Consider the following 26451-nt stretch of genomic DNA (forward strand, 5'->3'; position numbering starts at 1 on the left):
TCTGCTTCTCAGTAGAATTCCATTTTTTGATAGCTTGTCTTTCTTTTGAAAAATATTATTTCCTTTAGTTTCTAATAGGTTTGTATTGTGAGTGAATAGAGACTGTCTGCTAAAGGCATCAAGAACCAATGTAACCTGTAATTAGCAGAACCAGCAACCCACATCTCGAATCTCTAATGGTACGCATGTATAGATGAAGCTGTATGTCTACTGCTACCATTAGTATAATAAAGTATCTATAACCATACTTAAAAACCAGTTAATATGAATCTATACTTCTATTTGGTATGTTTTTCTTTAAACAAAGGGGTAGATTGATTCAGATTCTTAAAATTACTTAGACTAAAAAGAAAAACAATGTACTGTAAATTCTTAGTACATTCCATTTAACCACATCCTCCAGATTTTTCCTCCATGAAACTAGATGTGAAGAAAGCTGGATGGGTGGATAAACCAACAACAAGGTCCAGGGCCTGGATGACTGTGTGTAGAATTAAGAAATTAATTAGGAAGGGAACTATAACTTGCAGCAGTGACATCTATTTTACTTAACTTGCATGTATCAATGGGAAGCAATTACAATTCAATTAAAATATTCACTTCTATTACTTTACTGACTGACCTTGAAGTTAATGCCCATTTTATTTAATTGCATCATCTATGAATAAATGTTAACCCTAGAATGTTATGCCCCATTATTTTCAATGCATTTTTAACTCTCCAACTGAACTACATCAGCCAATTTATTATGTGCTGTCAAGAGAGCAAGTGGGGCTTTATTTCTTTGAGACAGACCAGTATATGATGACAGAAACATCTCGAAAGATTTGATAATGCTGTTTTTAACAGTGCTCAGTAAAGCAAATTGTGCTCTCACCTCCAGTTTTGTGGCCTAGTTTTACTGTAAAATCAGTATGTGATAGCACAAATGGTATAATCACTTCAAAGTAATTTCTACTCCATCTGTAATTCCTGATAAAGCCACTGACAGGAGCAGAACTCCTTCCTGCAGATATCAACAATGGCTGCACAGCCCTCTTATGCACAGCCACAAGACAAATGCTGTAGAGAACTGCAGCAATGTCAAAGACTGGGGCAGAAATTCAGGGGTTTGTTCTGTAGTGAAAAAAATGTACCAAAGAACATTACTAAAAGGCATTTCACTAGTGTTAAGTTATGCAAAAGAACCGTATTTTAAATGGTTCACTTTGTACACATGTATTAGTATAGCATAAAGCCCTCACCTGAGGGGTAACTACCTGATATTACCTGCATTTTTCAAGACCATTAGAAAATCAAGTTCCATTTTCATGGCATTACATTCAGCTGATAAAACCCATATTCTGAAGCCTCATCTTACTAACAAGAACATGTTTTATACATGTTCAGAATTTAAAATAGTCTTGATTTTTAAGAAAGTATTTTTTTATAAAAAATTCTACTTTCACCTCTTAGTAAAATGCTGAATAAATAAAAATAAATCGTAATTATTGGTTTTAAGAAATGGTGGTACATAAAGTTCTTCTAAAAGCTACACTGAACCAAACTCTAACCCACAACACATGAACACATTGTAAAAGAATCACTACCACACACACACATCAATAAAATATGAGTTAACCATTATCTGTTGATAATACAGGGAAAAACCTCTGTCCTTTCCTGACTAACCAACCGTACCATCCAAAAAGTACATCTTATTCCTCTCTGACTTCTTCCATAAAATAAGGTTAAAAACAAATATCCAAGGTCACTATCTATTATCAATATTCCTGAAATTTCATATATATAGAATTAGCATAGACTTTTGGAGAAAAAATTGGATCTTGTTTTAAAGTTACAGCAATTTAAAGTTCCCTTCTTTTTCTTTCTAGAGAACTATTGTTGAGAAGGTTAGTAACTGCCATCATGAATGTCAGGGACTGAGACTTAACTTCTGATGATGGAGGGCAGTATGATGCACAATAAGGTTTCTGGAAAGATCCTAATCAGCTGCTCACCAAAAGCAGAATTATTTAGAACTTTAAATAAGAAAAGAGGCAATGAAAGACTTAAGTTTTCTGGAACCAAAACTAGTCTCTTTCTCTCTCTCTTTTTCAGGAAGAAAACAGAGTAAACAAGGAGGTGATGGGACCTTTAAGGTACAGAAATATGGAAAGAAAGCAAAAGAGTATAAAGGATAGCTGCAACCACCCATCTTAGAATTGGAACAGAGAAAATAGGATTATTTCTGAAGGTGAAATCCTCTACTTCAAATGTGGTGGGTTTTTTCTTTCTAAGTAAACAATACAAAATCACTGATTTGCATGAAGCAGGATCAAGCACTATTCTTTAAATGATACAGAATCAAAGAGTATATTTCTAACAGCGCAGAAAAACCCATACACAAAAGCATTAGTTGGTAAAGCAAGTTTACTCTGCAGGAGTGCAGGAATATCAGATACCCTTCACAATGTAGGAGTGCACCTGCCACAGAGCTATTAATGCACTGTACATCTATATCTTAAATTGCCTTGAGGTAAATTATTCCTGGTGTCATACTGAGTTTTCATTTCCATGAAGAGCTGGGAAGTGAACTTTTTGTCTGGCAGCATAACTTGACAGCTTCATAGTTGATTCTTAACTTCCTCATAACTTTCACACATGATAGGCTCTATAACAATGGTGAACTGGACAGATTCCTTGAATTTCCTTTTCCAAAACATTGAAATAATTGTAAAAGCTGCATAACTTCCATATAAAAATGAAGGAAAGTGTAATAAATACTGGAAATTACTCCACCTCTAAAAGAAAAAGATTTGAGGTGAACATACTTCTAATTTATTGTATAAAAGAGCAAAATTCATGCAACTTCATTATGTGACTACTTTTTTTTTTTTTTTTTTTTTTTTTTTTTTTTTTTTCCCCTGTATGGAGTAATTTATCCAGTATGGGAGTACTACAGGGATGGAATCTGAAGATACAGTACTGCTTTTCAAGCTAAGTGGTGAAGTTATAAGATATTAATCCTGAAGCGGTTCTAGGATATATTTCCCGTGCTGTTTATTTAGGATCACAGTTTATCTGCTTTCTCGGAAGTTCATCAAATATTTTCTAAACTAGGTTAGACTGATGTCATCAAATTTTAGTATTCTAAGAGGTAAAAGGCTCTAAAACTCTTCATACCAGCAATGTTAATTTTATCTGTAATCTCTTGTGATTTTTTTTTTTTTTTAACATCAAAGTTATTTGTGTTCTAGTTACATCTAGGATTCAAAGCAACTTAGCTCTGCCGTTTTCAGGAACAAAAACCTCAATAAGTCTTTGAAGAAATTTTGTATTGTTTCATCAAATAACAAGGCAATATTTTCACGCAGATACTTTTAAAACTCTAAAATGTTCATAGTTTAAAAAGAGATTGTGGAAGAATTGTTTAATAACAGCATTAAACTGCCTTAATCAAATCCAAGACTCTATACAGCAAATGGTTCAGCTCATTGAAAATATTGCCCTAGTCAACTTCCTCTCAGGACTTTCAATGGACTTCAGAGACTTAAAACAAAAGTTATAACAAGTTCGGTTCATACAGCCACATATGTATGACTTTGCCAATATAAATCTGTTTTCAGTGTTTTTAACTTTTGCATACTGTAATGTTTTGTTAAGAGTTAACCATTCCAGCACCATAGTTTGGATAAAAAAGGATGTGCTGTTTTGTCCCCATTAAAAAAACCTGTCATCTCCATGCTTTGAACAGTTCTAGTGCTATTAAGCTTTGAAGAAAAGTATTGAAATTTGATTCAGTGGCAGAGAAAGAGGCATGGTGCAAGTGGTAAATTCGTGTCACTTTCATTAAATCCATCCCCATGCAGACAAGTTATAAACCTTTAAAAAACCACAGTCCCCAAATCCATCAACAGAGACTTCTGACAGGAGAAATCAGTAGATCTCCTGCAAAAGGGTAAAGGTCAGAGCAGAAACAAAGGATCAGATTAGGACAAGAAGTCTCGTAAAACTTCAACTCAGAGAGACCTGGAAAGCAAGCATCTATGGTTCTAACTACACGGATATGCCTTTAAAGGTTTGAGTTTACGCTCTGTTTCAGCACAGAAGTCTGCACAGTGAATGTGCATCCAGAACTTAAATCTTACCAAACAGTAAGAGCAGCAAGTAATATTCTAGTATTAACAAGACACCACTTCTCCGTCTTGATTTTCATTCTGTTATTTCTGCTTTTGACATCTGTTACTAAGCTCTTTTTCTTCCACTATTTTTCAGCTCAAAGTTCTCTGACTATTCTTCTCTCCTTCACTAGAACCCTTACTTCCTTTTCTCTTTCACTTTAAATGCCTAATAGTCCATTTTTAGAATGCTGCTTCCATTTCACTTTTTCTTTAGATGATCTGATCTCCCCAAACTGCAAAGTGATCTTTCCACTCTTAAGCCATCTCTCTCCATGTCTCTGACATCTCCTTAAGAACCACTGCACTCAAGAATGTCAACTTTCAATCTAACTCCTGTCACCTGTTACTACTGAAAATATCAACATCCTTCCCAATCTCTACCTATAGGCTCAAGAGATAGCAAAGAGGGAATCATAGCTCTCTCTAACCTGTTTCTAGATCCACTCATGCAAACTGTTACAAAATCTCATTTCTTCTTTTTCCGTTACACACTTTATTTTCAAACATTTCTTTATACCGTGTACTAAAAGCTCTTTCCAAAACTTCATGTTACACTAGTAACAAAGTATCTGTCATTCATATACAAGCATCAAGGCAAATAACATCCCAAATGCAAAGATTATTTTCTTATCTTATTTTTCTAACCTTTCAGCTCTGCTCTGAATCAAAACTTTACTTCACTTAAAGACCATTCCTAGTTCTCTTTTCTCTTACACACCTATTTTGCACCCTACTCTTCTTAAATTCCCAAGCTAATTTTTGATTGATTGATTTCTGGTCTTGCATACAATTCCCATTTTTTCCATGTTGATCTTTTCCCATCTGAAACTTTTCCCTCAGAAAAAAAAAAAAGGCCTGAGCTAAAATGGCTCCTGTGGTTTTGTAATTGTTACCAAATCTTTTCATACAACGTTTGATGAACAAACAGGTGTGGTATCTTTTCTTTTGTTGTAAATAATATGAATATTGTAGATGAATGAGGTAGTAGACAAATGTATTAGGGAACAAGCCTAAGGCAAAAGTGTCAAATACACTTAAACTCTAAAGGACCAACTAAGCTTTGGAAGCTTTGTTTGAAAATTCAGTGACAATAACATGTGCTAGCTGGAAAACAAGGATTAGAAGGGGGAAAAGACTAGTAAGAGTATCTTTCTTAAAGTATGTGATAGGCGTAAATTTACCAAATTTATAATCTGAAAAAAATTACAATAAAAATTAATTAAAAGCTATCACATGTGTATACAAGATATTACTTTAACATTGTTCAGGGATAATTTTTCAAATAAAAGTTTAAGGCTACTTTTTAGAATACATTATTCCTAACAGAATAGACAATCATTAAAATTTGACAGTACTTGGAAACATATTATTGGTCATTTTATGTTCCACTTCAAATTACGATAAACAGAATTAAGTCCTTTTCATATTAATAAAACCAAACGTTATCAAGTGCAAAGGTTGTGAAGACTGTCATAGACTCCATTACAGCTCCAGTATCTGGTAACTGCCCAAGGAAAAAGCAATGGAACAATCACCTCTAAATAAACTGAACTAGCTAAGAAGAATGCCAATGTTTAGTTTATTTAGTAATAAGTAAGTAAACAAATCCTTACAATACAATATGGAAGAAAACAACTGGGATCTTGTATTGATTTCTCAATGAAACGTTCCTCACTTCCTTTTGTTATGTTTGTGAATTGTCTGAGAATTTTTTGAAAATATTTAGAGGAAGCAAGTATGTTCCCCTGTGATGATGATGTAACAAGTTTCTTCAATTTCCCCTGTAATGACTTCAAAATTGCTCAGTACTAAAAACTAGAGATACATTTTCAAAGAACACTGTTCCTTTCCATCGCGCAGATGATGTGCACAGACAAAACTCCCACAACCACCAATTTTACTTCAGGATATGATTGAACATTACAGCCAACCCAATTCAGTGGTAAGCTTTCTACTGAAAGAGAGAGTTTTGTCCTCTATGCGGCTGTGGCATCTATACAGCAAGTTCCCTGCACACACAAAAAAGCCATACTTCTCTGCTGGATCACCCAGCAGCAGCCACACAATCACTGGAGCTTTTACAGGGGCAGAAGCAAGTAGACTTGTAGTTTGGAAGCCTCAGCTAGAAGGGTGAAGGAAAGATCAACCTTTTGGCAGCAACTCAATATTAGGTCAGTTTATCTGTAACACCAAACTACATCCTCAGGAGCTTAACCAGGAACTGTGTGGTGCTAGTTCTTTTTTAATGTGCTACTTTATACTTAAATCTTACCTCCATGAAAATTAATGGGAGTCTGGCTATCAATTTCAGTCAGTCAGGATTTCACTTCTGTACACTAGTGGCATGCAAATAATAAACAATAATGCAGATGTCTAGGTGGTTAGGTTTAAATAATAAACAGAAGCTCCAGATTTCATTATACTGAAAAGTAACATTCTCTCTCTCTAAATTAAAAGCTCATGTACAAAAACACACACATCCCTAAACTAGTAGCTTTCCAGAGGATTCTATGTACAGCAGGGGTATACCAATCTTCTTGACCTTGTGAGGCAAGCATCAAGATCTTCTCACAGAAAAAAAGACTCGTTAAACATATGTACTTCAGACAGCTCATTTTCGAGAAGGAACTTCAGGATTTGTTGACAGGCAGGAGACGGCAATGGCTCCCTAAGGACTCATTACTCCATTGTTGGAGGGAAATAGCCTGGGTAAGCAACTAGGGCCCACACCATCTCAAAATTTAGGCTTCCACAGCCCCTGTAATTTCAACTCTACCCATGGCTGAGCATGCAGATTGTCTAGATGCACTCATAGCAGCCAGACCTACAAGATAAAGCATGTTGCCATGGCATAAGAGCCCCACTTCAAATGTAGGCTGAGGACCACAAGTTAATCAGCCCTGATACAAAGTTTCAGCTTTTATTATTGTCCAACAGTTGAACAGCGTTATGGTATCATTTCTCTCCTGTGGTCCAAAGAACAGCTAGAAGTTAGAAACATGATTTAACCATGAAAGAGTTTTTCTTTTCCAACTTAGTATTTCTATTCTCTGATCTCATAATTACAATGTTTTTGGAGGTATTTAATTCAATAATAAATCATTAAGTTACTATAACCAAACTGGGAACAAGCTGCAATGTATAAACTAAATAATGCATATTAATTCCATAAAAGATAGAAATTTGAGCTTATATTCCGATTTTGACTGAAACATTGAAGAAGCAATTTTTTCCCCTGCTTTCTCAAGCTAATAATGTGCACTTATAAAACTTACTGAAGGTGAACATTACTCTCAAAACTTCAAGAAAGACTAGAATCACTGAGGACAAACTCCTTTAACTGCATGACATAAAACCAATTTCAACTATATTCTCATATATATAAGAACTGAAGTTTGTCATATTTTAAAATGTATAGTGGCGCTTAAGTTTTAGTGTTAATTCTTAACAAGATTTAGGTATAGTTAACTACATAAGTAAAACTAAATAAAACTCTGTGCTCAATTTTTACTGAGGACCCTGCTGTGAGGAACCCAAAGATTCCTTCCAAATGTAACCTTTCTCCTTCTCCCACTTCCACCTGACTATTACACCTTGTGCTGCAGTGGAAGCAATTTGCTTTAGAACGTGGCACAGGTAAGACCAGTATATAAAGTTACCAAGATTAAAAGTTGAATCTGATATGCGTACCCTGCAAGTTAATTAGTATTTTAATCCGTAAAATGTCTCCAGAGAGCAAGGATATAAAAAACAAATCTTATTATTGTGTTATATTACAGTCTCTGTTACATTACACAGTGCTATATTATACTGCCTTGCATGAGCAATGGATATTACTGGAATTTCAGGCACACACATGTTAAAAACAATAACTGCTTCTATTTTAGCTATTACCAAGCAACCTCATTCTGACTTTCTGGGATTTCCACTGAAGAGGTGTACATTTCAAATATAAAAGTGTCATGCATCATACAGGCATCTTTAGCAGCAAGAAAATGGCACTGAAGATAAATATGCATAAGCAGCTTTTTTCTTTTTTTTATAGCTCAGGTTTGCTGCTAGATCATGGAATGTGTTTCTCTCATCATTAAAGCCTCTGAAATACACCCTAAAAGAAAGCAAGCTGATCTACTTATAGATCAACAGAAGGCATGTGAAGAAGGCTTGCTAACAATACTTCTTTTGCATGTAAGTGAAAGCAATTGGTATCCCATCTGGAAAAGCACACTATTCTGAGATAGAAAACTCTTGCCACTGGCAAAGTTTATGGTATTAATTTGTAATGGTGGATTTAGGGAAATGTACTAAACTAATGCTCATTTACTTGCATAATTATGTGTTTTCTACATAAAATGACAGGCTTTTACCTTGCCAATACTGGCACTGAGTTAATGGAAAACAGGACAAGGCGGGTGTACAAGTATGCCAGCGCTGATGAATGTCAAGCTCAGGTTACAGATTTGCTTCTTGCATTAACATCTGTACAATGCACCATCTAATGCATTACCCTTCAGACTCTTAAATCTGTTATTTTAAATATTTTCATTGCAGTTTAGCTTTGATTATTAATCTAAGAGGCAAAAAGTTAAACTGTATCTTATCTTCTTTCCCACTTGATATGTTAAACAGCCTTCATACCTTAAATCCACTTTAATAAGGCATGCAATTATTAAAGCATTACAGAATGGCCCCAGAGCACACAAGCTCCATTAAATTTGCTTACATCTAATTACGTCTGCCTGAGGCAGGTGAGAAATTGACTCTGATAAGATCTTTCTTTTACCTGTAACCAAAAAAAATAAAAAGGAAAAAAATCTCGGAGTGATTTTCTATCTAATTGCTATCTACAAGTATTTATGGTATTCGCTCCTTCAATGAATAGCCCACAAAGCACTCTTTGTGCAGTAACTAGTGCATTTTAAGTTTTTTTTAAGATTGTAGAATACAAAAGACAAGCTCATCTTGCTTCAGGCATATCACAGGTCATCAACAGTGTCTACTGGTGAAACAGTTTTATCTATTATTTAAATCATATTTTCTTTAAAAAATATTTCTGATGTGAAAAAGCATGTTATATATTCTTTGTGGACTTTTATTTTTTCATCATGTCAGCATAAGCAATGAAAGCATTATATTTTATGGAAAAATAACATAAATATAAAAATGTACTTTACAAGGCCTGAAAACTATTCCCTTAAAAAAGGCAGGTTTGCTTTCCAATTTAAAAAAGAAGTGTTTTATAGTAGAAAACACAGCATTCAACTCCTGTGTTTTTGTAACTGGCCTTCCAAAATTCAGGAAAATGCTATTAAATTACACTGCCTGTTACCTGTAAGTGAATGAGGGAATGGGGTATTTCTAATCATTCTGATCCCACTAGCAGCCCTAGTAGATCCTAGAGAACAAAAGAGCAAGACCATCATAGTGATAACATAAAAACTAGTTAGAAACTATACCAGCTAAAGAGGAATAAATAAATAAATAAAAAGTCATGGAATTCATCCACTCTAAAGGGATTATAATTCAATTCTTGTTAATATTTAAGGAGAAATGACTCTGTTAGAAAGCGTTCTTTAAAGACAACAGACATTAGGAATTTGATGTGAAAGTTGCCCAGATAAACCAGCCATCAGACTTCTAATGCAAGATTATACAACGTTATTTTTTTAACATACATCTTTAACCACCAATGCCACTGACACTCTTGTATTATACTCGCCATTCTTTGGTACAATGGACTGCAAATCTATAGCAACCCAAAAAGAAAAGGTCCTTTGGTCACACTTTATGCTTAAGATCTCATCTGATACTCTTAAATGAAAAACTGCACAGAGGCCTGAAATGAATATATTGTACCATTAACATGTGTCTTATGCACTTCTTAGGGTTATAGAGCATGTCATTCAAAAAGCCTTCCTATAACTTGACCTTATCTTTACATTCAAACAATAAACAAACAGGTTATCTTTCATATTGATTTGCTTCATTATACAAACGTCATTTTACGTATTTGACAATGAAAAGATGTTGATTTTCTGGTATACTAAACAACTACATTGTAAATACATTTTTGTAAATACTACATTTTATAAATACTATTTTTCTAAGGCAATGACAAACTATTTCTGTTTGCTATATGCTTTACCAACTCAACGACTGTTGATACACAAAGCATTTTGGCTCACATAATTACATCTTGTTTGATGTTAATTTGTTGTATTTCTATAAAACTTTCAGGGTTGCTTTATAATATTGTCTAGCCCCTAGTCTGCATTATCTATAAATGACAATACTGTGAACCACTGAATGCATCTTTACTGCAAATCAAAACCAAACTAGAAGAAAAAAAATTACAAAAGGAATTTAATGACTATGCTAGGAAAAATTACTTTCCAGCTTTTCCATGTCTCCTGTAAGAATGAATTGCATACAGGTAAATTAATTATTCAGACATCATGACTGTTATTCAGCAATGTAATTTTTTTAATTTTTCTTCATATTAACATCTCACATCCTAAAATATAGAACAGAATTTCTGATTTTCTCTGTTATGTTGTGGATTTGTCCATGGCAAGTTTCAGTAGACAACTATTGCTCAGAATCTGAATACGTACCAAAAGCTGCCACTTTTATGATTATGGCTTGAATGTTAGATGAAATAATTTCTTTGAGCAATATTTCCTGTTTCCGACGCCAAAGGTAAGCTAAAGGCTGAAGATTAAGCCTTCTGCACCTTAAAAACAAAGAAAAAATTGGGTAAAGCCAAGCATTATGCTTTTATACAGCCTGATTCGTGTAAAATTAAAGAAAATTAATTTCTCCAATTTCCTACCTTTAAATAATTTTTCTTCTACAATTTCAATTACAATACTTTAGTATTCCTAGATTTCAGTATATACATTAAGTCTAATATTTAAAAAATGAAATAAACTTGTCCTGACTATAATTCATCTATGTAAGTAAGATGCAACTCACTGATGTAAACAGATTTGCATGGGAACATAAGTAAAACCATGAGAAAACACATTCCTAAACCTTTAGGGATGCAAACCAATTAATACTGTAGGAAGCGATCCCGTTTTATGAACACTGCTAAGGCAAAAGTTACCGCTCTCTGATAAATGTGGCACACATCACTAGTACAATATGCTGAATCTGTTACACTCAACAAACCTGTGATTTGGATCAACACCCAAGGAAAAGAATCACTCAGGAAAATGTACACAGCTTGTGATACAAAGTAACAACTTGTTAATGTAAATTTAATTATTTGTTTTGATACATATAATATTTAGACAGCATTTGATACATGGCATTTGATTGTTTATCGTATTAGAGAATCACTAATTTGCACTATTGATAGGTAACCCTTCTGCAAATTGCCAAGTACCATCAGTTGGTGATAAAATGTAAAATGTCTGGTTCCTGAAAACTTAAAAACATTTAACTATAGGACTAGTTCAGAACACTAAAAAATTACATATATTGATATTTATCAATTATCATTGTTTATCTAATACATGGGCTTTCTCCTATATGTTAAATAGACCCACTAGTATTAGTGTCAAGACTTTATAGTTAAATGGCAGTTTAACGTTGACATGTAAATCCATAGTTTGCACCCATATAATCTCATTGGTTTTGTTATTACTTTCATATATATTAACAGCACACTAAGTTGTGAAATTAACAGAAATATTTAGCAACTCTGAATGTGAAGTAGTTCATTTAGGTGCCTAACTTTAGCTAATCAATTGCTGAGTCCAAGTAACCAGGATGGTTTATGTGCAACAACTTTATATCAAGGGGTAAATCTACAGATCAATGTAAAATTTTTTTACCACTGAGCGACCTTGGAATCAATCGGGTCTGTCCGAAATATTGTGATGTCCTGTCAATCTTTTGGCTGTGGTAAAAGATCTGAAACCCACAATCAACAAAAGCAATCTTTTCTAAAATATCTAGTAACAGTCATTAAAATGTTTTAAGTGTAAGGAAAAAGAAAAAGAAAAGAGCTATTCCTGACTCAATTTACCTATGTAAAGTGTAAAGGAAACACCCATGCTGTGGAACTTGCTGATGTGAGTTGAGTTGGCACAGCATTAACTTCACCATTCTTACAGTTCATAAAGGATTCCATATATTTGCTTTTATCATCAACAAGTAACTAATGAACTCAAGAAATTGTAATTAATTTTTAACACAAGGTGGTTTTGCATTTCATCAGACATATATAGTGACAACTTTTTTTCCAGACCCAAATCAAGTCTTGCCATATATAACACACACAATTCCCATTACATAATCCTTTTTTTAATTAAGACTCTTAAAAGTATCACAATCTATCTAGACTTAGAGTGCGCAGAGTAGAAATGACAAATGAAAGCTGATTAATGATAACAGATTTGAGATTTTAAGGAAGTAAGGGAAGATATGTACCTAAGGATTCTCTTGCATTTAATTCCTGATAACAAGTCACAGGATGTCCCTCTATATTAAAACTCTGTTGAAAAATAGAAATACTTGACCACAACACAGTAGTCACTGGAATTGAGTGAGCTTTCTGTTGAAATTAAAGATCTGAAACCTACTCAACTAGTTTCATGTAAAAATTCTGAGTATTTTCAACAGATCCATGACAGACCTGAGGAGCAATCCAAAAATCCAGTATAGTCTCTACTAGATTTTTACTAATGAACATATGGTTCCAGGAAAAAAAAAAGAAGAAAAAAGATACTTATATTAACAAATTGCATGAATTGGGTATCATAAAACATAAGAAATAAAGCAACTGTCTCTGCTCCGGAATTTGAATTAGAAAACAAACAAGTAAAGCACTTTCCACAATGTGTGTATTAATAAAGATTAATATTTTCTTACACATCTTCAACTCGAACTCTCTGGTAGTCAGAAAGAATGGCTCCCACAGATACACCCTCCACTCCTTCTTTGTCCTGAAAAACGACATGGAATATTAATGATAGCAGTATATGCTGGCCTAAGCAATAGAGATTCAGCACCTCTACTAGCAGAATCAACCAAGAATAAATCTTTTTCCCTGTGCGCAGTACATGGAACTGAATGGGCTGGAATGCAGATCATGCACAGAAAAGAGCAGCACAGCTGACCTGCTACATGGTTATTACTCTAACACAGTAATCTACTCGACTCAAGTACCGTTCTACAGAAGAAATAACCAGGGTAACTGGAAAGTACCAGATTTGATAGCTTATCCTAAAGTTTTCCTGACATTCTGAAAATTACTTCCAGCTCTTCACTATAACTGAGGTGTTAGCTATTCCACCTACAAATAAATACCAGCAACATACAAGAATAACAATATTAAACTGTTAGCATTTAGTCACAATATGCGGCACAAGAGGGTGTGAGATTACTCTTTTTATCCTAACACCAAAACAAGAAAACTCACAGGCAACTTACTCAATGTCACCTTTTAAAAATTCTGCTATAAAAAAAGATTTTCCAAGACATATTTTCTCATTTCATTTCAATTACCTAAGCCAATAGTACTTTTTTCTTGCAAACATGCTGTGAATGTAACATTTGAAAATGCACATACTTATAGTATTTCATGAGCTCTTGCATTTTTAAAGTTGCTTGAGTCCCAACCAACACGCTGAATTTACTTTCTTTTCCTAAAATTTGCTCCAGCTAGACTTTAGTTACAGTTGTTTTCCTCTTTTAACCAAGGTTGATCATAACTATACAGCATGACTTACCTTCTGGACCTGCTAAGTTAGACAGCAATCCTGTGAAGTTTGCAGCAAGATCTTACCACAAAATTTTTAACTATATACCTAGACATGAATTTCAAAATCAAATCAGGATTTGCCTGCCATGGTACTGAATTTAAAATTCATTTTCAGTTTCTTATCAACAAAATGATGTGGAAGGTGTTTTATTCATAATTATATTGTAGGAAAAAAACTCCTGGGTTATGTCTGTCTGGGATATTCTTTCTTCAATCTATTATTCCTCTTTAATTCTCACCTCATATTGCCCAACCAAATTCCTAAGTTACTCATACCCATCTATACTTCTGATTTAAGAGTCACTGTATTTACAAAAATCCCTAGCTATAGTAATCTGAAAATTCTATCACTGTTCAATTTATGTACTTCTACATATCATTAACGGATATATCATTTAATATGAAACTTGATGCCAAATCATACAGGATTCAGGTTGATGCTTTTCACATATCCAGAAGTAATAGTACTAATAAAAATTAATTTTAGCTTATCTGTCACTTGTTCATTATCCACTGCTGGTATTATCATTATTATTACTATTTTCCAGACAATATTACTTCTGCTTCTCTTTGAGCTTTCTGTGCAACAGTGTTTCAAAGCTCTTTTCAGAATAAAGACAAATCACAGACATATCAATTTACTGAACTCGTGCATCTAGAATTACATTTCTTAAAAAGTTAATACAGTTATACAAGTAGAGTTTTCTTTAAATAAATTTGATAAAATGATTCATGAAGACTTCTTGGATCTTCAAGTACATCTAAAATGTTTTCCCCATACTCCTTTGTTTCATGCAATTTTGATATGCAGTTTACCTGTACGGCTCCAATTGCACTAAAGTTGCATTCTTCAAAGTTCTTTTTAGAAAGATTATAAAGTTAAGTTGCATAACAGTCTTGGAAAACATGACAGCCAAGTATTGTTTGTTTGTATTTTTATGTAAAAAGAGTAACACTAACAATTCCTTCAAAATGTGCTGTCACAATGTTCAGACATCATCCAACATGTCCAGAAACATTATATGGGAACAATTAATCACAGGCAACATATCCTCAAAGGTAATAATCATGAAGTGGGCCATGCACAGGATCTGACATCATGAACAATTAACACATTAAATATTAACCTTCATGTTTCCAAGTCTACACACATCTTTCTGTGTGAAAGAATGAAGTAGCCTGTATCCCTTTCTGCTCCACACACTATAAAATATTTGTAATGGAATCACAGAATCAGAATGGCTGAGGCTTCTCACTTTTGCAAACAAACCTGGGACTTCTGCTGTGAAGTACGTCCAGACTATCAGAGACTAGGACAAGATCTGGTAATAAAACTGAATGTCTTTATAGGGAGAGAAGTATTCAACTACAGAAAGGAACAGCAGAAGACAAAACCAGAAAAACACTGCAGAAAAGCATCTGCATTTATATGATCATAAAGCAGACTGGAGACTCAGGCCTGACTTCAAGGGAAGAGTAAAGCAGATTTAGCCTATGATCCAGGGAACAACAACAAAACCAAAACCAAAACCACAAGAACTTCTACAATCAACTCCATAGCCTCCCAGTGTTATATATACTGAATGTTCAAATGCTTTTTCATTACTACTTCTTCATGCAAGGTAGCATAACAATACAAACGATACAAATGAGCTTGGAGCTCACTGACTAAGCACAGATTCCCAATATTGTCACTACTTAACAGTAGTGTTTTATTTTTATGCATCTGTCTATTGTGTGTAGTAGTATTATGCTATGAAGGAACATAAATAAAACACAATTTTAAGTTATTCTGAATTTTTATTCTTACAATAATTTTGAACAGTTAAGTTTACAAACTTTTCCAACATAAAATTGTATTGCTACCAATCCATGATATATATACAAGAGGAGATTTTTTTTTTTTTTTTTTTTTTTTTTTGCTAATAGGTTCACTTGAAATATTCAGGGCTTTTTCAGACTATTTCTGTCAAAAAAAAGTTATATATAAATTAAAAGTGTTCAGCCATAGTGGCTGGATAGTGAATTATACTTAGGAAATTATATTCAGTATATGTTTTCCAAACACTTGAGGGAAGTTCTCATCCGATGTTCTATTACAGGGTTTTTTCTATTTCTTGATAAAAGACCCCTGTCCTTCGATATTCTGGAAAACCAGACACTAAAGACCATTTAGTAACAACTTGCATTGTTCAGTTCTAAGTTACCAGAGGCAAACTATCCCATCAACTAAGTTCAATAAGTAATGTTTTTGAAGTATTTGATAGAAACAAACACAAGGCTGTACAACTGTTGTCTCAGAATTAGATTAGTCTCCATGGCTACATAAATACACATATCATACACAATTTTCCATATTCTTTTATCATAGAATCACAGAATGGTTTGAGTTGGAAGGGAACTTAAAGAACATCTAGTCCAACCCCCTCGTCATGGGCAGGGATATTTTCCACTGGATCAGGTTGCTCAAAGCCCTGTCCGACTTTGAGCACCTCCAATGATGGGGCATCCGCAACTTCTCTGGGCAACCTGTTTTACAACACATACGCTTCTCTTTCCTCATAAAAACAAATATGTTTACTGTTATCACCGTAATATTTATTATAGTGATTATAGCATATTGCAAATATGTTGTTACCACAACAGCTTCCATTATATATATTTTTCTTCCTCTAAGAAGGGGAAATTAATAGTTGTATCAGAGATACAAGAAGACAGTAACTATATTACAAACTTCAAAAAAAGATATGATCCTCATAATTAACAAATATGCAGTGAAATGAATACCTGTAGGAATTCCTTCCATGATTTCCCTAATACACAGATTCACAGAGTCTCCTGTTCATCCATGAAGATGACAACTGACTTGCCCAAAACATTTTCTAACAATTTTTTTAATATTCATTCTGTTTTTCAAGTTCACACAAAATATATACATCAGCAAAGATACTCAGTAAGAAAACTACCTCAAATTAAAAAGAAAAGTACCTGGAAGTAGAGACTTAAGTGTCCGGTTCTTATACAAACACAATACTTCTATACTAAAATCAACTGCTTCACAGACCTATTTGTTTGGGGTTTTAAAAACTTTAGTCCTGAATCCTAGGAACTTTCAAAATCATCCTATGGTAAAAGAATTTAAAAAGCTGTTATAATCTTTAAGGTCACAGAACTTCTATTAAACAACTGTTGGAACGATGGCCCAAACTTGAAATTTAAATATCACATAGAATACTCACAGGTTTCGTTTGGGGGTTGGGTTTTTTTCAATTATACATACCTATAACACATTTAGAGGGTGGATGTCCATGTGTATGAATGCATATATATACACACACAAACATAAATATGTATATGTGTGTGTATATACACTCACACACATGCGTATATATGTACATATGGATATAGTATATCTTGGAGTTAGTAGCAAAAGAACAGCATTGGTTGCTTGCTTACAAGCTACATTAAATCTGATTTAAATAATCATATACAAGATGTTCTGCACTTATTCTAGTTTATTTCCTTTAATAATATGTAAGTTTTAATCATCTTTTGAAATGGCAGTACATCATGTCATTTTTCAGTTGCGGTTAGCATTCACATTTAAAGACTTCTGACAGGGAGCTATTCACCACCATCACTTTTCATTTAGTTCTTCTGATGGTAAAGAGCAAATATAAACTTCCATCACTGTCCAAACAGCAGCTTCCACAAGGAGAAACATCAATATACTTAATACACGCTTTGAAATGGGAGAACTAGTTAATATACTTACATACCATGAAATGGAATAAATTCAATCCCCCTACTCTGTACGGTTCAACAAATCAAGGTTGGAGTGGCACAAATTCAACAAATAAGAAGACTTGAAGGGAAGAAGGATGGAGTATGAGGTGGAACAGGAAAAAAAACCTATGGTCTAACAGCCTTCATAAATTCCTCAACTGGACAAGGTTTACATAAAATCTTGCCGCACAGTGTGTTCAGCTCAGAGCTTGAAGCATGCAAAGAGTACTAACTGAAAACTAGTTCTTCACTGGATTCACTGGTATTGAAAGAGTTATTGGACATTTTGCAAACAGATAGGATTTTCTTTCATTCAGAGCTGATCGTGGTTAGCAGAGAATCAATCCCAGAATCAATGGTGCCAGGTCTCGGGTACTACGCTTCCCGTTTTAATGTGGAATCTCATCAGGTTTGGTACCCTAAAAAGCATGTTCACAAAACTGCAGTCTCAGCATGGGTAGGGCAGGCTGACATTTGCAGACTAAATATCAGGGATCTGCACTGAACTCAAAAGCCAAGGAAGAAAATTTGGGAAAATTCTGAAGGAAAGATGTTAGGTGTTGTATCATATAAGAAGTAACAGAGAACAGAAAAATGTTCAAGGGAAGTTAATATGGAATGGTGGTCTTTTTCTTGGGTTGGTTTGAGTTTTTCTTTTTCTTATTATTAAAGAACATGTCATGTACTGTTAATTTAAGAGATAAATTATGCAAAACTTTACTAATACGTTGCTAGTGCAATAGGTTAGTCTAAAGTAAATATAAATTGCATCTCTGAAATATTTGGGTAATACAGAAAGCAGTTGTACTCAGTACAATATACTCTGTCACAAAGTATTACATCACAGACTATGTAATGTATACATAAAAACAGATGCTAAACATAGATGTACACAGATGCTAACAACCTTTTTTAAAAAGTCATATGGAAAATAACCTGGTTTTCCCCTTCAAAACTACCAAAATTACTCATTTTAAAAGGCAGGTATAAAAATCAACTTTTAAAAAGCATCTAAATAACACAATTTTTTTAGCAGCAGTATACAGCTTTTATATGTACGTAAGATAGTTATTAGCTATGTTTTAACTGTGAAATTACGTCATTATTACATGTCTTGTTATAACCATTACTTTATTCCTGTTCATAAAATTAATGAAGAATATCTTCATGAACAATTGTGTTAGAATAGCAAATCAATCTTTGCAACTGTGACTGTACTAAAATGTACAATTTATGTTTAAAGCTTCATAGTTTTAAAGTTATTTATATTTTTAAACAGTTTAATGAATAACACAATTCAAAATTGCTGCTCTCCATGTATCATAAATTACTTTTAGCTGTATTTTCTATCAGAAAATAGTATAAAAAATTAAACAGTTTTGTGAAAGCTCCAAAACATCAGTGCCATGAGTATGCTTACTGTTATGCTGTTGTGAAGGGGCTTTGTAATACCGATGTACAATACCAACACACTGGTTCACAGCTGAAGTAAAATATAAACAGAAATGTAAGAGCAATTTATGCTAGCACACTGTGATTTCAATTTTGCTTTTTTTTTTATTTCAGTGACTGAAACTCAAGGATAGTGATGGCAATTGAGGAAATGTCTACATATGCATTGTAGCATACAATACTTGTAGAAGTATTCTACTAGTAAGTAAAATATTCATTGCAGTAGTATTAGTACAGAGGTTTTCTTTAATTTCACATTTTAATGTCTTTACCTGACCCTCTCAGAGTTCAGCAAAAAGAAAATTAGTGCTAATGTTTTCAATTTAATTAGTATATTACATGCACTGTAATTATTAGTGGGAAATGTTACATTAATGAATGTAAAAGTTAGCTGTAAATTACCTCGGAGTTATTATCAATTTCCCAAGTTACTGCTCCTTAAGATAACCCTCTCCCTATGGTCCTTCCAGTAATTTTTCTTTGCCTGATAAACACGATGATTAAACAGCACACAGTGCAAACCTTTGATACTTTTTAAATTAAATCCATGCCCAGCCTAAGGGCTGTGTCTGATTTCAACTAAATGTGTCAGTTAATCAGATAAAAAATTATCGGCAACTCAAAGAAACAGCAGCCTTAGGCTTCATCAGTGCCAGAGAAAGCTGAACAAAATAAGACATACAGACAATATCACATTATGAGTAAAGGTTACTGCTAAGCATATCACTGCACAGAACTATTCACCACCTTAATAATGTCTATCTTAAATGAAATATTGCATACAACAGCCAAAATAATATCTAAGAAAGAAAAAGCAAGTGCTAGACCTGTGCCTATATATGCCTGTGCACATATATTGCAAGAAAATTTTAACATTCCCATTCAGAACAATGCAGAATATCCCTAAAAATTTACTGTTCAGAACAGATCTATGTAACAAAGTGAAGTACAAATAGCTGAAGAATGGTTAAACTAGGTTTAATTTTTAACACTTGCTTCACAGCTTTGCCGCACTAATTTTATGACCCAGATATAAAATAGATTATCTCTAAACGAAATTGTCTTTCCAATTAATATCCTCCTTGAAGCTTGCATGAGTAACAGAAAACTGCTACACATGCTTAAATTAAAGTTTAAAGTCATTTGTGTCTAAATAATGATTATCAGTCATTTGCAAAGCTTCAAATAAAAACACAACATATTTGCAGGTGTGTGATTGACAATATATACATTAGTAACAGGACTTTTAGGTTTCTGCAGTTACTTGAGTGGAAAATTCTTAAATATGAGTTTTGCCTTACAATTTGTGAAGCATGCCAAGATCACCAATTATACCGATTTCAGAGTACGTGATTCTTCTAAGCTTTGATATGTGTGTCAGAGGCAGCTGCAAGTAATCAAAGACAGTATGGAAATATCCCTGAGACATAGGGATATAATAACTCTACTTCAAATTGAAAAACCGCTGGTTTTGAATTGCATAGACTTGCGGATCACTACACTTCATATGGGACTTTCCTGCCTTCCACTTAGAGACCTCAAAGCACTTATCTCATGCCTTCATTCCTTAAGAAGAAGTAGTTCCAAAAACAGGGGTGGAAATTAATTTAATGTGGTTTTCCATGAAATCCCTGTGTGAACACTCTCATTAAGAACTTCAGTAGTCTTCGGCAGGCTTAGCTTAACTCACTTTAAAAGTAACTTACTTTTGAATATTAGTACCTATGCAAGGAGATAATACTACGTAACTAATCCACTTTGTAAGTTAATTAGATTCATTTTTATGAATGCCCTGTATAGTCCACAGACAGACACACTGCCACCTTTAAGCATAACTGATAGCCTAACTTCAAGAGTTTTACAACTGCAATTATTAAATACTGCATGCACAGACACACACAAAATCTATTAATTCAGTGTAGGGGGGTATTCATCAGCTCTCAGTTACAGTTTTCAGTATCTAATCACAATCTCATAATAACCACATTTAATTAGTATATGGTCCTCTTGCTACCTGGAAGAGTCAAAGGTTCAAGGAGATGGTGCAGGGGTACATTTTATGCCCATGAGTACAGGCACACAACACTGCAAATGAAAAGGGAGAGAGAGAGACAAAAATACCATTCTCAAAGTCTCATATCAAACATAAGTGTATTGAAATACTGCAGTTCAAAAGGCTAGAATTAAATTCTAAATAGCAGAAACAGAAAACCAGGAAAATCTTCCACTATAGCCATACATCACACAATAAATGCAGGTTTTCCTGAAATACTGATACTCCGTTTAGCTGCATTTACAAACTGAACAATTCATCTTAGGAATTACAAATCATTAATTCATTAATAAATTATTTTTTTTAATGTTATCTCATATATTAACTATTTTCATAGAATACAATCAAGTTGAGATATCTTTTTAGATATCATACTATTTCACAAGAACTTTTTTCTAAATTATTTAACTTAGATTGACTGATTCATTTTTTCCAATTAAGAAATAAGTCATGGTAAAAACAATGCATTTAGTAAAATTAAAAATAGTTAGATATACCTATCAAAAACCATAGAATACTAAAATCAGAATCAATAGACTTATACGCTGGCAAAGTTTACCTAAAGACTTTTCTACAGAACTGTAAGTTTTTTGTATTCTTTATACAAGTCAACGGAGTGCATAAGAGGCCTATGTGCAATCAACAGAAGCTACAAAGTCTTTGACAGGGAGACAACAGTCTGCAGCTGAACAAAAAAAGAAAAAAAAAAATTTTTTTTTAATTGCATTTTGTGCAGAGATTTGGTTTCACATAAATGTCTGCTTCACCTTTGGGACTTCCAACTCTTAAATGTTCAAATAATTACAGAGCAAACTTGCCTGCAGACACTTCTTTCAGGAAATCTTATTTATAAAATTACCAACAAAGACTGATTACTTAATTTGATAACAAAATTTAGCATGAACAGTCAACTCCAGATTGAATAAAAGACATTACATCGTAACGACAAGATGCCAGTTAACAACCACAAAACCGCCAAGTAACTATACATGTTACTGTTCCCATGCTAGATTGGATATTGTAAGTGTTGGTGATCATAATTACTTTGCAATCAAGAGCAATTATATCAACAGCTATAACATGAAAGACACTGCAAATTTATAAACACTTCTTACACATTTATCTAGAATTAGTAGTCAACCACTGTGATTTAAATTTAAAAACCTAGGTTTTTAAGATACCAACATATACAGTTATATGTGGCTTCTTCAGAATGGAAAAAAAAAAAAAAAAGTCTTTGTCTTATGAAGGCAGGTACTGGTCTATATTATTATGTTCCAGATCAATGTCTTGCTGAAGGCAAACCACTTACTAAATCAAGAAAAAAAAGGTCAAAGGAACATTAGTTTGTATATTTTTAGTCAAGAGAAGATTCATGATTTAGGTAATGCAACTCAGCCCATTTACATCATACACTCTGACGTCAGAAAAGGCAGAATTTCACTCTTGGATTTCTTTTTTAAAATAGTATCCTTAACAAACCACCAGACAGCCAAAAGCCAGCCTTGATAAACTAAGTTCTTGAATATACTCACAAGCTTTTTTTTCCTAGCTCTGCATTAGCTTTTGACCACATAGCCTCCATTTGGACCAACTTCTAGATGCTAATGGCAATCTACCCCTCCACAATGAAGACCAACAAGACACAGATCCAGTACAGCATCTACAAAACAAACTCTGAAAGTCTACAGCTTGCTCTGGTTACCTGAGGCATGCAGGATGGTTTGGATAATTCAACTCATTAACAGAATTCCACTACGGGAAGCTACTCCAGGAAAATGTCATACAAGAATAAACTGTCTAGCCTCATTTATTTCTATATGAGTATCGTCCAAGCAATGTTATTTAATGAAGTATTTCAGAACAGATGCTGGCAAATACTGAGGCACATAAGTAACTTCATTCATGTTACTAACTCTGTGAGCAAACAGTTCTTTCTGTGCAAGTAGAACTGTAGGACAAGATTCTGGGTTTTCCTTTTGTTGTCCTCTTACCACATGCAATAGGACAAGACTCAGAAACATGGGAGAAAAACATGTCTTAAATGAAAATAAGCTATTTTGTCTATTAGAAAAAAAATCTATTCCTCCCTTATGTTTCCTTGTAAAGAATACAGCTTCCTGAAAGCAAAGAAATTAAAAAAAAAAATAAATTATTTTTCTAAAATTAACTCTTATATGCTGTAATGCAACATTAAAGTAGTTGCATGCTTATTTTAACACATTCTGAGTCATGTGAGAATTTCAGATTAAATAAGTCAATTTTATTGTCACTAACAAGTATGACAAGTAGGTATGTTTACATACACTTAGATAACTCATTCTCCCATGTACTACAGCTGAGAACATCTTTCAAAATTGCACTTTATATTTATGAAATCTATTTAATGTGCATCTATACACACACACAGATACATCACCACCGAACTCTAGTTACTTTAAAAGAAAAAACAGACTTTTAAGAATATGGCAATTTGCTTATGTTTTTCTTATGACTTAAACTCCAAAGAACTGTACAAAACCTTTACCTGTTAAGAGAATATCTTTTCATAATACTAAATGTTCAAAGCTTTGTAATTTCCAGTATTTGTAGGAAAGAGCTACTAAAAGTATTTATAAATCATACACTCCATGAAGATTTAAACTCCTTACAACAACTAGCCTTGAAGAAATAGCACCTGGAGCATACTGTACTGGAGCAAAACACCATATTCTATAAGAGGAAATGAACTTTCACTTAAGGCTGACCGAGATATAAAATGATACAATGCAATATTTGAACAAGTCATGCAAACATTGTCAAAAGTGTTCATTACTACTTGCCTGAAATGTTGATCACATTCAGTAATTTGAAGTACTTGAATAAAAAATATCTAATATGATGGACATGAAAAATGAAGTCTTAACCTGACAGTCCCTTGAAGATATAGCTGAAATTTCATCAGTAAGTCTTAAGATTCATAACATAGACTTTTACAAACAGTTAATTCACATCTGCATCTCTGCTGCATCATGTCATCTGATAACATGAACGTGATTTATATAACTAATGTACAATGTGCAGATTCAAAGTAATTGCAATCATTCCTGAATTGTCACAAAAACTATAATGCTGAAGTACATGTAGAGTAACTGACTGATTAATAAAGTCAAAATTTTTCACTGTTGATGGACAATTTACAAAAAACCCTCTTGCTTTCACTTTCTTCATAGTTTTTAGTTCAAAACCGTATCGTCTCTCAAAGTGTCAAAGTCTTGATTTTTAATACGAAGCAATTATTATATTGAAGATTATTGTAGTGGCATGAGTTATTGGAATACAGTTATCTGATAATGAATGTATAAGAAGAAAGGCATGATTGAGGATGTAAGATTTACTTTACCTCATTTGGTATTACTCTAATGGGAAACTGTAGGCCACAATGGAAAAACAGCAGTCAGCTGGCAGGAAAGCTGCATAATTTTCACCTGGAAACATTCTAGGAGCATATGTTTATACATATAAAAGCCATAAAACATTACATACAAAGTTAAAGATAATTTTCTCTAAAGGTTATTTGACAAATTTCATCTGTCTTGCTACTTAAAGTCACTTGAGAAACCTAAACCTAGCCTATATTTAATTCTACTTGCATAGTGCAATGGAGTAAGGCAGCTCAGGCCTATTGTGATATTAATAATACAACTTCACTGACTTTAGTAAGATTATTCTTCAGCCACAGACATGCAAGAGAGTTAAAGGCAACATTTACATTCAACTGATCCATTGCTGTCAGTAGGAAAACACCCTATTCTGTAAGCATGCAAGTATTTAATCTTTTCTGCATGAAACAATGTCACTTGGTCTGTTACATCTGCACATTTGTTTGCAAATTGTATCACTCTGTAACAATTTCTTCAGAATTTTGTATGCACATTTTCAAATTACTAAATTATTAAGTTGCTATTAGTCCTATGAGCAGATCAACTTGGAACAGTCTCTGAAGTACCACATACAAAATCTCATACAAGATCTCTAATAAATATTCCAAATTTCATTTTTTTCCAGTGACAACATATTTTAGATTAACTCTCTCAGAAATATTCTTATAATCTGCACTGCCAATAATCAGCTTTTCTGATCTTATGATTACTCCTCCTTGCATAAAAGCAGAACACAGGACCTTCTAAAACATTAAGCTGGAGGAAAACAGTCTATTTGGAACACAGATCTAAAAGAAAGGCCTCTTTCTTTTTGGACTTACAACAGAAACCTTGTGAACCCTCCTCTAATCTTCAACAGAATTTTGTTACTTCTCCAAAAGTCAACAGGGTTTGGAAATTCTTTAAAACTGTTAGGAATCTCAACAATGCAACACCAGAAGTTTCTTCCATCACATCAAGTTAATATGTCTAGGTTCTTTATCTTTTTTTGTCTAAATATCACTGATCCTGGAAATGAATTATGTCCAAATGATGAGAAAATACCACTGAACCAAAATGAATTAAATAAAGGCACACTCACAATTGTCAAATTCTTCTATAGCCTATACAAACTTCAAGCAGTCCTGATAAAATATTCCTTAAAAAACAAAACCATCACTTTTTACAATGGTATACATTTTTTGCTAATTTTTAGTACAAAGATCCTCTTCAGATTTAAGCATTTACACAGTCCTTTTTGCCCAATAATTACTATTCCAAAACTCTAGTGTCAGCACTACACTTTTCATAGTAAGACTTCATTGAGGATTCAAACACCTTGAGCAAAATAAAGAGAATTCTGCACATACTTTGTGAAAACACTGTTATTTTATGCTCGTCATCTACAACATCATTTACTCTTATTAATGAAAATATTGCAACTTTCAACAAAGTTTTTCCCAGGTTGCAGAAGCACAAAATTGTTTGGATTATTTTCCATCACTGTGTTTGAAAAAAAGACAAGGTCACCTAGTATTACTAAAATGATCACAATGATTCCAAGTCTTAAGGGAAACATTCCAAAACAATATCAAAATATGCTCTCTGACAAGCTTTAGAAAGTTTCCATGAAGAATCAAATCGTCCTCTTCATTGGACCACTTAGCAGCAAGAATCAAGTGTTCTTCCCATTTTCTTATCACAATAGAAACAAGTATTTTTCTATATAACCTCAGTTCCAAATATATATACTGAATGAATGCATTTCAGATGCTTCAGCTACTGTAGCCACATAAAGTCACAAACCTTTTAAAGTTGTCTAAG

General features: G+C 33.5%; 1 protein-coding gene across 5 annotated transcripts in view; it reads right to left on the reverse strand.

Moving 5' to 3' along the window:
* Positions 1 to 26451, reverse strand: part of DPH6 (diphthamine biosynthesis 6) — a 216247-nt gene that overhangs the window by 153603 nt on the left and 36193 nt on the right. For all 5 annotated transcript variants that reach the window (XR_003921491.1, XR_003921489.1, XR_003921488.1 and 2 more), the window contains exons 4-5: positions 13044 to 13117; positions 10778 to 10896 (exon numbers count right to left, since the gene is read on the reverse strand). Coding sequence is in view for 2 of the 5 variants with exons in the window: in XM_030001618.2 (XP_029857478.1) it covers positions 10778 to 10896; positions 13044 to 13117 (193 nt within the window). In the remaining 3 variants the exon portion in view is untranslated. The remainder of the gene's footprint in view (positions 1 to 10777; positions 10897 to 13043; positions 13118 to 26451) is intronic.

Source organism: Aquila chrysaetos, chromosome 2, assembly GCF_900496995.4.
Source record: "Aquila chrysaetos chrysaetos chromosome 2, bAquChr1.4, whole genome shotgun sequence".
Classification (NCBI taxonomy): Eukaryota; Metazoa; Chordata; class Aves; order Accipitriformes; family Accipitridae; genus Aquila; species Aquila chrysaetos.